The sequence below is a fragment of the Perca flavescens genome, chromosome 18, assembly GCF_004354835.1.
Source record: "Perca flavescens isolate YP-PL-M2 chromosome 18, PFLA_1.0, whole genome shotgun sequence".
Classification (NCBI taxonomy): domain Eukaryota; kingdom Metazoa; phylum Chordata; class Actinopteri; order Perciformes; family Percidae; genus Perca; species Perca flavescens.
The window spans coordinates 3,559,902-3,572,990 of NC_041348.1; the positions used below are offsets into that span (position 1 = coordinate 3,559,902).

Consider the following 13,089-nt stretch of genomic DNA (forward strand, 5'->3'; position numbering starts at 1 on the left):
ACACACAAATTTACATAACCTTATTGCCAGGGAACTATAGCCCAATACAACAATTAAATATGTGCATTCAACAGATTAATGATTGGATGTGCCAGAACTTTCTTAAATTAAATGAAGAAAAAACGGAGGTGGTTGTTTTTGGAGCAAAAGAGGAATGATTGAAAGTCAGCGCTCAGCTTCAAACGACAATGTTAAAAACAACAGACAAAGCAAGAAATCTTGGTGTAGTCATGGACTCAGACCTGAATTTTAAAAGCCACATTAACATAATTAAAAAATCGGCCTATTATCACCTTAAAAATATATCAAGGGTTAAAGGACTTATGTCTCAGCAGGATCTGGAAAAACTTGTCCATGCTTTTATCTTCAGTAGACTTGACTACTGCAACAGTGTCTTTATAGGTCTCCCTAAAAAATCAATCAGACAGCTGCAGCTGATTCAGAACGCTGCTGCTCCAGTCCTCACTAAAACCAAGAAAGTGGATCACATCACTCCAGTACTGAAGTCTCTACACTGGCTTCCAGTGCCTCAAAGAATTGATTTCAAAATACTTTTACTGGTTTATAAATCACTAAACTGTTTAGGGCCAAAATACATTACTGATCTGCTACTACATTATGACCCAACCAGACCTCTCAGTGGTATTAAATAGCGATTTAATTTGCATGTCCCTGTGCCCCATATACTAGCGTTGTAAGCTAATCAGCGGTCCGCGCTAGTGTGTTCCAAGCTACAAACACATTCGATTAGCATGAAAACATGTCCCAGAGAACGACAGAGTGGGTACACATCTGTTATTAAACCCTAGGTTCGTTTTGTGCCGGAATTATCCTTTAACGTATGAAAATATTTGCATTAACATTAATAGATTTAACAACTAAGACATAAACTGAACAATTTTCACAGACATGGAATAATGTGCACCAGCCACCAGCCGCATTAAGTATTGCAGTACATTTCCTCATGTACTGCACCAGACTGGCCACTTCTTGCAGTTGTTGTGCCATCCTGTACCTGTCCCGCAGGTGTGATATCCGGATGTACCGATCCTGTGCAGGTGTTGTTACGCTTGGTCTGCCACTGCAAGGACGATCAGCTGTGCTTCTTGTCTCCCTGTAGCGCCATCTTAGGCGTCTCAGAGTCGGGGACATTGCAATGTATTGCCCTGGCCCACATCTTCTGTCCTCATGCCTCCTTGCACCATGCCTAAGGCACGTTCCCGCACATTAGCGGGGACCCTGGGCCACTTTCTTTTGGTGTTTTTTCAGAGTCAGGAGAAAGGTCTCTTTAACTTTCCTAATTTCCTTTTAACTGTGACCTTCATTGCCTACCGCCTGCAAGCTGTTATTGTCTTTTCAACCGTTGAATAGGTGCATGTTCATTAATTGTTTATGGTTCATTGAACAAACATTGTTTAAACCCTTTACAATGAAGATCTTTAAAGTTTCTTTTTTGCTGAGTATATATATTTTTTTTATTCCCTTCTTTAATACTTATTTACTTATGTATGTAGGAATAAGTGCTATATTTATTTTACGAATATTGTTTCTAATTTAAAAAGGGGGGAAACAAGAAATATAACAAGGATTATCGTGACCATGTTGGTTTCAAACATGTTAATTTCATCAAGCGTTTTGTTACAACTTTACGTAACCAACAACAAGAAAGAACTGGCAAAGTGAAAAAAAAAAATTAGTTTTGTATGTTGACTCCAATCCATCAGACATTTTGAGACTGTACAGCACCTTATTTAAACTACGTCAGATTTAGAGAAAGAACACCACAAACTACGACCGGAGAATCACCATGGCGTTTTATTGACACCTGCTGATGACAGAGTATTAACAACAATTAAGACTTAAAGTGTCACAAAAAAAAAAAAAAAAAAAAAAAAAACTACTGCACACATTACAAAATCTTTATGTATGATCACTCACTTTACATATTTAAGACTTATGGAAGCCCAGTGAACTGTAACATCTATGCTACACCAGTGTGTTGTGGAAAGATTTGGGTAAGATTATGCTACATTTTTCAACACGTAAAAAGCTCAAGGTCTGCAAATCAAGTCAAAATTAACACCCGACATGAAGCTGAGATAATGGACCCATAACACAGTAGCAGCAGGTAATCCCTAGCATTTCATTTCAGCCATACGTACACGCTAAAATTGATTTTCTATGTCAAGCATTCAAGGCCCAAGCAACAGCATGGCGTTTACATCAAATACATCTTGAGTGAGTCCCACTAGATCTTTATATGGAGTTGTTTGGATATCATTGCGTGTTTTGTCTGCGGTACGGACCTTCTATTTTCCCTTCATGTGGTTTCCTGCGCAGCTTAGAAAACAAGCTTCTGTTTCAGTGACACGAAAAGCACCTGCAATCCCGTATAATCATACATAGTTGCTATCCCCACTTCCCTGTGGCAGCAAAGTGGCTATTGCTTACACATGTAGGGAGTGCTGCAGTCAGGGGGTCCACTGTCAATATTTCCATGTAGCGAGCTGGAGGATGGTTATAGCCATTATGGTCTGTTAAGTGCACTCGGTCAGCGGGAGTCCTCTTCCAGAGCAGAGCGCACTCGGGCCTCCAGCTGGTCTGCCGGGGGCCGAGCATCCGGGTTTGAGGCAAGCATGTCTAAAAGCAGGGCGCACATGGCTGGGCCGGGCGGGGGTGGCAGCGGGGGCGCCCTCTTAAACTTCATCGGGATACACAGCTGGAGGTTGGCGTTCTCCCACAAAGCTTCCCCCAGCGGCATCAGCCAGCCGGAGCGACCCTTGCACACGTAGGCACCTAAACGAGGAAACACCGGGGAAGACGCGGTTAAAGTTCCCGGCTGATAGCAGCAACAGGGAGCCCCTTCGTGTCAGTGACTGTGGGCCACACTTTGTTATTTGCAAGGAGTCCAGTGCCATACTGGTGTGACGTATTTCTAGGAATTGCCAACAGAGCTCAAGTGCTTTTTGAAAGAAAGAAGAGAGGGTTTGACCAGGAAATTTAGAAGATTCTTAAAATACTCGAGGCCCTTTGTGTCATCACAACAACTTAGAATATATACAGTACAGGCCTAAAGTTTGGACACACCTTCTCATTCAATGCGTTTTTTTATTTATTTTCATGACTATTTACATTGTAGATTCTCACTGAAGGCATGAACACATATGGAATTATGTACTTAACAAAAAAAGTGTGAAATAACTGAAAAACATGTCTTGTATTTTAGATTCTTCAAAGTAGGGTTAATTAGTGGAATTTTTTCCCTTATTAATAAAAAAGCAAAGGGTGGCTACTTTGAAGAATCTAAAATATAAGACATGTTTTCAGTTATTTCACACTTTTGTTAAGTACATAATTCCATATGTGTTCATTCATAGTTTTGATGCCTTCAGTGAGAATCTACAATGTAAATAGTCATGAAAATAAAGAAACACATTGAATGAGAAGGTGTGTACAAACTTTTGGCCTGTACTGTATAAAAAATATATATATATTTTTTTATTATTATTAGATTATACGTGTCCTTTTGCACTGTGGGTCGGAGAGAAACGTATTTTCAATTGCTCTGTATGTCTGGCACATATTGCAGAATAAGACAATAAAGTTGACTTGACTATAATGCAATGTATTATGCTCACCATTCGGTCGAAGTAATCCAACATTAGATCATTTGGTCATGCTCATGATGAGTCCAATGTTTGTTAAATATTGTCAGATGTAACAGGGCAACGTGGCATCATGAGTTTGCGTAAAACATCCACGCCACTTTCCTAAAGCCAAATGGCGTGTTATCTGTCAGCATTTTGAGCTATCCACGTGTATGTCTACGCTGTATGCAGCGGATGTAAACATACACGCCACGTGGTGTGTAGGTTTACATCCGTGTATGTTTGTGTGTGCGCGCGCTCTATCACGAGAATGTGCTGTACTATCGCGAGAACAACGTCACACGCGTGTAAACCCCCCCCCAAAAAACCAAAAGGTTGGGTTTAGGAAAAGAACATTGGGAAAGGCTTTAGTAATACAAAAAGAAAAAAGAAAAAAACGATAGTGACCAACGTCACACGCTTACGAAAACAAACGGTTGGGTTTAGGAAAGAAACATTGGGGAAGGCTTGAAAAAAGAAAAATGGTTGAAAAAACTGAGAGAAACCGACTGCAATGACAGCACTGCTCTGTCTTTTGTTATTGTTTGGATTGAGAGAGCCCTAGCTGCAGAAAATGGCGTATTGTGCGTTTACAACCAATTGTGGCAGTTTTTGAAACGGCTCCAAGGACACATCAGAAAACAACAGATAACTATGAAATTTTTGGGAAAACATTTTGCTGTCTCCCTGTCAGCATAGAGTTAGTATGTAGTATGGAATTGATAAACCGCACATTTTTTTTGGGTTGTTGCACCTGTTAGCGGCGGGAGGACAAGCCTTAAAATGCCTTCACACCATTTTTAATCAGTCTTGCTGATTAGACCTCAGAAGTTGTACTAAGACGAGCTTCCTCTTCTTTCTTTCATACCATTATGAAATTAATAATTCAGGGTTTTGGCTGCGGATCAGAATAATTAAGAAAGACAAAACTTTTAAGCCGTACCTTGAATTGGTTTTGTCTTTATTAGACACTTTCTAGACTAAATGATTAATTGAAGAAATGAGCAGATTGGAGGAGAAGAGGAAGGAGTAGAAGAAAACCATTAGTTGCAACCCAAATAAATTAAAAGAGGATTATCTGGGAAACTAATTAAAATGCATATTGTTACCTAATCTCATGGTTTCTTATAGTCTTATTTTTTTTATATATAGTTTTTTTAGAGAGTAAAATGAATTGTGGGGTTTGGAGCCTTCAGCCATTCTGCCCCTCGCCTTTGGAACTCCCTTTCACTATTCATCCGTACCATAGAGTCTCTACCCACCTTTAAAGCAACACCAAAGATTATTTTGTAACTTAAAATAATGTTTCCAAAATCGTTTCAGTGGTTCATCAACTCGTAACAGGGTGAACGGCACTTCTGCATTCGCTTTGCGGCCCTCTATCGGCTATAACCGCACTATACAAGTTTGCCAGATCGGGTAGCCGATCTGTAGTTCGAATGAGACATAAGGGTTCTGCTTCCAACCTGTCGGGGGACTGAAGAGGAAAAGTTCTTTGGCGTGGCTTTAAAACCTCCCTAAAAATCCACCTATTCCAAAAAGCCTACCCCCCATAGTCTGGCTATCACCAGACCAAGCTCAATCTGTTAAAATTGAGCATCAGTCTGGGGAGTCTGCTCTGTATTTTCTACTGCACAAGAGGCGGGATCAACAGGCATAGTTCAAATGACTCTGTACGCAATTGGATAGTCCTTCAACCAATCAGACCGACGATCCGGGTGACGTAGCAGCGACAGCGGCATCAACGCCATGTTGAATGTAACAAGAAGCTGCTTGGTCCCTTCTCTATCGTCATCATGTTAAACCCGCCAATAGCGCGCCAGGTGGATAAGCCAGTTTGCGATTGGTCCCCGCAAAATTGTAACGGAAGCAGGATAGATAAATGTACAGGTTTCCAGCCTGAGCTGCAGGGCGAAATCAAATCACCGGCAGATCGGGCTGGGTTTACTCAGTCTACGTGTATAGGGGTTAAGTGCCAAAAACTAGCATAGCTAGTTTTTGGCACTTAACAACAGTCCGACCAATAAATACTTATATAATCACAATTTGGCACATCTAAACAAAATCAACAATTACCATCAATTGTCATACCTCTTTGGATCTTAGCTAATGTTAGCAATTCATTTTGGTTAAACAAAACCGCAATTACGTAAAAAAATAAATTACAATTAGACAATCATGCAGGGTTTTTCCTGGCTCAGAATGAATAAAACCCTAATTAACAGAAAAATTTAATATTTAAATAAAATCACCAGGAGAGTCCGGTACAGCCCAATTCTGGAGATAAAACTGAGATTAGCTCTCCTATTCAAGTTTATGTTCTGCTAGTTCAATAGGTTGTTTTGGTAAATTGCTCTTAAAAACACATTTAGAGAGGATTGGAATTGCTATTTTTATTCTCAATTCTTGTCATTTTGGTGCTGGGGATTTTCCTGTGGGGCTGGCTAAAACCTTCCTCTATGTAGGAAAAAAAAAACCCTGTCATGTAATAATTGTTACGGGCCTACTAGCAACGATTTCCCAACCCGACTGAGCAAAAAGTCAACCGGCGCTGGGAAGGACAAACACTAGAGGATGTGTCTCGCTCCTTGACTATGTTCTCTCCGCTCCCCTGCCTAGCCAAATAACTGTGTGGGTGTGTGGGTCTTGAGAGAGGATAAAGTAAAATAATGGACCATTTTATCGGTCTGTGAAAAGCCTCCAGCTGCCTCTCCCCATTTCCTCACTGACAAAAGAGGATTGTGATCGGGGCTGCTAAATGGAATTCCGCCCCCCTCTCTCCTCCCTCCAATCGGAAACATTTCATTCAGCCTAATGGAGTATCAATGACTCAGGGAGGTTCTCAGACAATAAACCTGGGGATAATGGTTCATATCTCTCTGCCTTCAAATCAGCTCCGGTCAATTTTTAATTTTTTTTTTTTGTGAATAAAATGAGACATCTGTGTAACGGCCATTTCATTACTCTCTGACAGCGGAGCGCAGAGTGGAACAGGGGTTCTGACAAAAATAGGACATTAAAGTCTGAATGCTGTTCTGCACAGCTATACTTGAATGAAAAGATTTTCTCAGATTTCTCCTGAATATGGATATAATTTGTTTGAGCGTCTCTCTCTCACGCTTTCTCTCTGGATTAGGGTGTTTCTATAGCTTGTAAATATGTAAACACTTTGTTTGGTCTCTCCTCTTTGTAGATTTTTTTTTTCACTTCAAATATACGATTGCCTAAAGATTTTTTTCCTATAGTCAGTGTTTTATTGTTAACGTAAAATTTTATTTTCCATAAAAGAAATGTTTGTGTATAATGTTAAATATAGGATAGAAGAGAAATCTGCAGATCAGAATCGGCCATGAAAATTGCAATCGGTGCATCTCTTGAGTAAGAAGATGAAGAAAATATTAAATTAATATGAAGGAAACTGGTATTTCAAGTGCTTCCAACAACAGCACGTTTAGAGCAGGAAAGGCTTAATTACACATTGTCCGCTTGTATTAGAAGAAGTAGAGCTACTATAATCCATATCAAAATGTACATAGCATAAATCATCCATCACTTTGCCATTTAGATTTATGACTGTGCCATCCAGGGTGGATGAATGTATGATGTATAGTATGTGACATTTTTAATATGTGCCAGTTAATTAAGTCAAACTCGGTTCAGGGTGATGCGTCATCAACCTGCCGGACCACACACTCGACCTTTTCAACCTCCGTGCGAGTGCTCCCACTGAGGGGGGGGAATACAACATGACATGCCTGTGCCGATGGGTTACCCAGCATGTTAACACTGTGCCATATACACAAGGATACGGACTAAATCTGTATCAGAGTTTCTGCAGTTTTTATTGCAAGTCAAGTATGGCTAAACTTGCACTTGAAGAGTAAAATCCGTTTTATGCCTGTGGTGCAATCCAAAAGAGACTCGCGCCGATAAAACGAAAGCTGATTGGCTGCAACATAAGTTGCACGTTGGTCTCATTTGTAGTCGTAATACAGCAAAATTATATTTGGACTAGCAAAAGAAAGAACTACAACACCACGGAATAATTATTTTTAAAAGAGCATTAGTGGTAGCGTTGCATGGACATGGGAAAATTAATGACTTTTTTGGTCATAATTCTTCCTCCTCTCCGTCACATATTTACATGTTGATGTGTAGTGAAAATCTCTCTGCACTGCTCTGGTCCAGTTGGCGCGTTGCTTTGGTTGCTCATACGGTTTTCTTTGAGAAAAGGAGGCATCAGGTATTCTCAATCTCTCTTTTGCTTCTCGATCTCAACTCAATTTATAGTGTCAAATCATCACTGGAGTTCTCTCAGGACACTTTACAGATAGAGTAGGCCTAGGCCACACTCCATAATTTACAGAGACCCAACAATTCAGCTCAATCTCTTTCTCTCTAGTCTTTTTTGGTTGACTCGCCACTGTACACTTACCCAGTTGTTCTTGCGGGGCCCCTTCCTCCAGGAAGGTGATTCTCTCCAGGACCGCCCAGAACATCACGCCCAGGGAGAAGATGTCCGCTTGGGCCGAGTAGGTCAGCCCCCCCCACACCTCTGGAGCCATGTAGAAGTCAGAGCCACAGGTGGAGGAGAAGTGCTGCCTGGTCAGAACCCCGTCCAGCAGACCTTCACTCATCTTGCTCAGACCAAAGTCTGCCACCTACAGGTACGACAGGCAGACTCATTGAATAAGAAGTACAGTGTGCAAGGCCTTTTTTCACTAATGTACGACTCTAGAACCTTTTCTGTCTCTAGAGAGAGAACTCTCTAAACTCTAAAAGAGTAAAATAGTAATGTCCTGATACCCAATGCTTTAGAGAGATTTGTAGAGGAGGGCTGGGAAGCACATTACATTGCAATAAGTGGATGTTAACTCAGTAGACCTGAAACGATCAGTGATTTATCGATTAGTCCAATCGACAGAGAATCAACTATTTTTGATCAGCACTTTAATCATTTTAAGTAAAAATGCAAATTATTTTCCGATGCCAGCTTCTCAAATGTGAATATTTGCAGGTTCTCTTGGTCTTTTATGATAGTAAACTGAATTTATTTGGATTTTAGACTGTTGGTCTAACAAAACACCACATTTGAATATGTTAACATACACATTTTTTAATTATTTTTATTATTTCCATCAAGAAGCAATGCATATATCAGCATACTGTGTCATGTCATACTTCAAACAGAATACATTTCCAACTGGAATCAATATTCTTCTACACCACATTTTTGACACACAAACCCACACACACACACAAACACATTTTGACACACAAATCCACACACTTCCACTCACCCACCCGCCCCCACGCACACCCACACACCCACTTGGTTTCAAGCTCTCAGTTTATGGACCAAATTAATTGACTACTGTATGTGCACCATCCCCAAAATTCCACTTGAACAAGAAGAAAACTGGGCCTCATGTTATAATTTCAATATAAAATTTGAAGTTAAGGCACTTGTGGACTGGAGACTAAAAATCCCCCTGTATTTAGAGCGATAATTCATATTAAAAAAAAAAAAAATACATAAATGCATGTCAGCCTTCATAAGCCCTCAGTAGGATGTCTAAGATAAAGGCTTGGGAGGGTGGATATACATGGTGTATTTGTATTGTCATTTAGCCCTTTAAAGCACGTGTGGTAACGTTCTATAACTCCTGACATGCATCTGATAAAAATGTTCTTAATATTTTGTATTTCAATTGTTTTGGTACACCGCCTGGGACAGCATTTTTTTTTTCCTTCAATAATTCTTTCATGTTGCTTTTTGTTATATTGTTTTATTTATGTCTCAAGTTTACTGCTACAGTGAAAACCAAACACTGTCTGAAGGCAAAAAAAACAAAAAAAAAAAAACAATTAAGTACTACAAAACTTTCAAATTTGAACAGTGTTAGTTTTCCAAAAAGTTGTGTACTTACTCTCGGACACGTGTCTCAAACTCCGGGGTACCGGGGGCCAAATCCGGCCCCTCGCAAATTTTTATCCAGCTCGCATATCAATTTAGGTTCACAACAGATTTTGGCCCGACTAGTTGTGCACCACAACAAAAAAGTCTGACTTTGAGCCTCAGAAATTTCCACAACAATATTCAGGCTGTGAAACAGGTTGTTGTGTGTCAGCTGTGTGGGAGCATGTTTTTAAAAAATAAATTTTTTTGTGGCCGGGTTGGAAGTGGGTGGAACAGGCGCACATGTCCTTGGAGGTTTGTGCCTTGACGCAGAGGTCCAGGGTTCGAGTCCGACCTGTGACGATTTCCTGCGTGTCTTTCCCTTCTCTCTCTCCCCTCTCTCACCTAGCTGTCCTGTCTAATAAGGGCGGAAACGCCCCCCAAAAAAAAAAAAAATTCTGTGATGGCTAAGAAACTTTTTAGGGTTCTATGACAACCAAACTGTATGGGAGAAAGCCATATGAGACATGCAACAACACAGCCAAAGATATTTAACTTTTTTCGGTTAAATAAAAGCATGTCAGTAAACTATACATGTCTGGCCCTTATTGTGATTCTCATTTTCAGAGTGGCCCTTAGGTCACCCCTGCTCTAGGAGAATGCCACTTGATCTGGCGTAACCTTTGTCACGTCATAACAATCTACCTACCTTGACAACGGGGCCTCTTGGTGTCACACAGACCAGCACATTGTCAGGCTTCAGGTCTCGGTGGGTGATCCCCAGACTATGCAGGAAGGCCAGAGCACTGCAGAGCTGTCGCACCACGCTGTGGTTACGCTGGGAGTCGGGCGGCCTGGAGAGCAGATACTGATTCAAGTCACCCCCATCACAGTACTCCATCACAAGCCATAGGGCCAAGCAACGCAGGGGTCCCGGCTGCTCTTCCTCCGTCTGGGCGGGTCTCTTCCTGGCTCTGTGTTGAGGCCTTTGTGGGGTTGTAGAATCACATGCATTTGATTTAGTCTTGTACTTGAGTGGGTGCTTGGCCTGAACAGTGTTGGTCCTGTCCTGAAGTCTTGAGACAGAGTTGTTCGCCCGTTGGGCGTCATTCCTTTCTTGACTTTGTGCTGCTCCGACTATAGTACCTTTCAGCACGCTCTCAACTAGACGTGGAGGCAGTTTCCCTGGTTTTAGGGGCTTCAGGCTCCTTGGCCCAGTCTGCAGCAGGCAACTGTGGAGTGCAATGACATTGGCATGGTTCTTGGCAGTGGCTCTCATGGCCCACAGCTCTTGCAGGTAGAGTTCAATGCACTCCGGGTTGCTGCAGGGCAGCCGCTTGATAGCCACCCTCTGTCCTGTTTTGGCCATATGGCCCTCAAAGACAACACCATAGCTGCCTCGTCCAACTTCCCTCTCTAAAGTGTAAAGCTCCTCCATCTCTCACAGGGAATGGAGACTAATGCAAGTGCTAAGAAAAAATAAAATAACTAAGGTTAGTATGAATAAATTACACGTACAAAACAGTTAGCTAAACAAGTCGGGCGTTAACCGTGAAATAGCTGACAAACGTTTAGCTGGAGAACGTTACAGCACCTTACCGGACTGCTTTTTTAGTTTAACTTAGCTACGTAATTACGGCAGTCCCCAAAATTAAAGCTACAGATAACAAACGTTCATTTAACGCAGCTGGTATTCTCAACGCTAACATTAGCTACACTTCACAACTAACGTTACCAACTAACGTAACATTATGTGCTACAGCTAACCTTATTTACTCTCCAAATGACTTCGCTTTCCTGTTGTTTTTTCAAGTTGAAGTTAACAATACTCAAACATAAGTTACTGTGTAGTTAATGACTTACATTTTCGAAGTGGCCTCGAGACCATATAAAGTCAGTTACTGAATACATGGCGCTGTCTGTAGTCACCATGAATGTATTTTAAGCCACACTAATGTTATTCTTAAAGTTAACGTTGGTTTAAAAGGGAAGCGAAACACAAAGCGTTATTTTGATTTCAAACTTACCCACAAGACTTCAGCTTACATTACCAGCAATGAATCTGCAATCTAGCTAGCTACTTCATTGACAAACCGTCTCGCACCATATTCAACGAATCTGGATAAGTTATTGTTAATCAACCACTGAGGTAGCTAAATTGTCAGAACAACAACACAAATGCAACAGACTTCCTCGACAAAATTCAGAGCGTCCCGCTCTGACTGTATGTGCATTATGATTGGCTACGGAAACTCAGCCGTGTGTTGTGATTGGTTGGTAGCAGAACGTAGATCATATTTATTTCGAATTGTTCAAGCCGCCAATCAGAGGCAGAGTAGGGCGGGTCATGCCTTCCCTCCTCCGGACCATCCATTCTAGCATCAACCAAACTGTCAGCTGGGATAATGATTTTAAAGGTATGGAAACGGACTATTGATTTCAGACAGAATGAAAATAGTCATTGAAACATTTATATTAAGAGATGACAATATAATTAACACAATAAATAGATATTAGCTAGAAAATACAATGCTAAACGACGCAGTTTTCCAGCTGCAATGTTTGTCAGAGGTGTAGGCTACTGCAGGCACATCAAATATAGGCTACTTTGCTCACAGAGAAAAAGTCTATTTTGGTAGATTCACAGTTCAGGACACATTAGACTAAAATCTATGCTTTAGTGGGTCCTCAGTTTTCAGTTATGACAATGATGATTACCTGAATATGTACTCTATTATGAGCAGGGACAGCTTTGTAATCAAGAAATTGAATTTGACAAAAAAAAAAGCACTGCTAGTGCAAAAACACCAAACCTCCCTCATTGCTGCGGTCCCATTTAATCACAAAAGACCTGAACAAAACACACACACACACCTGTACACACACACACACAATGAGTGGGTGCTGCATCAGTATTGACTGCTTTTTGGTGGAGGAGCGGCAACCGTGGTGATGACAGATAACAGCATTTGTGTGTCTGTGTGTCTGTGTGTGTCTGTGTGTCTGTGTCTGTGTGTGTGTGTGTTCTTCAGAGAGAATATAATAGGAAACATGGTGATTCATTGCACTGAAGCACACTGAAAGAAAAATAGCTTTGAAGTGTGTGTGTGTGTGTGTGTGTGTGTGTGTGTGTGTGTGTGTGTGTGTGTGTGTGTGTGTGTGTGTGTGTGTGTGTGTGTGTGTGTGTGTGTGAGAGAGAGCGTGCGTGCGCGCATCCGCGTGCCTGTGTGAGTGCTTGTGATCCATAGCTTTTATCAGTGATGCCAATCATGAATACTCTTTATTAGCTAAAGAAGATGGAGTCAGTCACACTTGACTTGCTTTTATCTTGAAGCAAATGCCCTCTATTCTATTATTTCACTTGCTTTGACAGATATCTGGATGCAGACATTGGGCATAATATATAGAGTGCATTCTGCATTGGAGAATTTATTAGGAAATGTTTCGTGGAAACCACTCAAAGGTTCCCGACAAATCCAATAAGGCATTCCAGGCACCCTAAAAAGATGTTAACAAGTCCAATAAGAATTATAGTTTTAATCA

At 41.0% G+C, this 13,089-nt stretch overlaps 2 protein-coding genes across 3 annotated transcripts in view; one reads left to right on the top strand and one right to left on the bottom strand.

Annotated features, from left to right (window-relative positions):
- Positions 1 to 1,894: 1,894 nt before the first annotated feature.
- Positions 1,895 to 11,799, bottom strand: si:ch211-63o20.7 (Serine/threonine-protein kinase pdik1l-B-like). 2 transcript variants are annotated; one of them, XM_028606059.1, is made up of 4 exons: positions 11,574 to 11,799; positions 10,256 to 11,015; positions 8,083 to 8,308; positions 1,895 to 2,796 (listed from the first exon to the last, which is right to left on the bottom strand). In XM_028606059.1, exons 2-4 carry the CDS (start codon positions 10,982 to 10,984, stop codon positions 2,552 to 2,554), a joined length of 1,200 nt encoding a protein of 399 aa, XP_028461860.1. In that variant the 5' UTR covers positions 10,985 to 11,015; positions 11,574 to 11,799; the 3' UTR covers positions 1,895 to 2,551. The 2 variants fall into 2 exon arrangements, with proteins under 2 accessions (XP_028461860.1, XP_028461861.1); XM_028606060.1 differs by lacking the exon at positions 11,574 to 11,799 and adding an exon at positions 11,410 to 11,512.
- An 86-nt stretch (positions 11,800 to 11,885) lies between these two features.
- Positions 11,886 to 13,089, top strand: part of pnocb (prepronociceptin b) — a 33,249-nt gene continuing 32,045 nt past the window's right edge. Inside the window, exon 1 of the mRNA XM_028606061.1 lies at positions 11,886 to 11,963. The gene's annotated coding sequence lies outside the window, so the exon portion shown is untranslated. The remainder of the gene's footprint in view (positions 11,964 to 13,089) is intronic.

Bases quoted from the DNA above. Each gene is read 5' to 3' on its own strand.
- si:ch211-63o20.7 (XM_028606059.1), bottom strand. From the start codon at position 10,984: ATGGAGGAGCTTTACACTTTAGAGAGGGAAGTTGGACGAGGCAGCTAT. The intron at 8,309-10,255 runs GTAGGTAGATTG...TCGTACCTGTAG, and splicing joins CAAGAGGCCCCGTTGTCAAG to GTGGCAGACTTTGGTCTGAG. The intron at 2,797-8,082 runs GTAAGTGTACAG...TTCCTCGTTTAG, and splicing joins GGCCCCGCAAGAACAACTGG to GTGCCTACGTGTGCAAGGGT.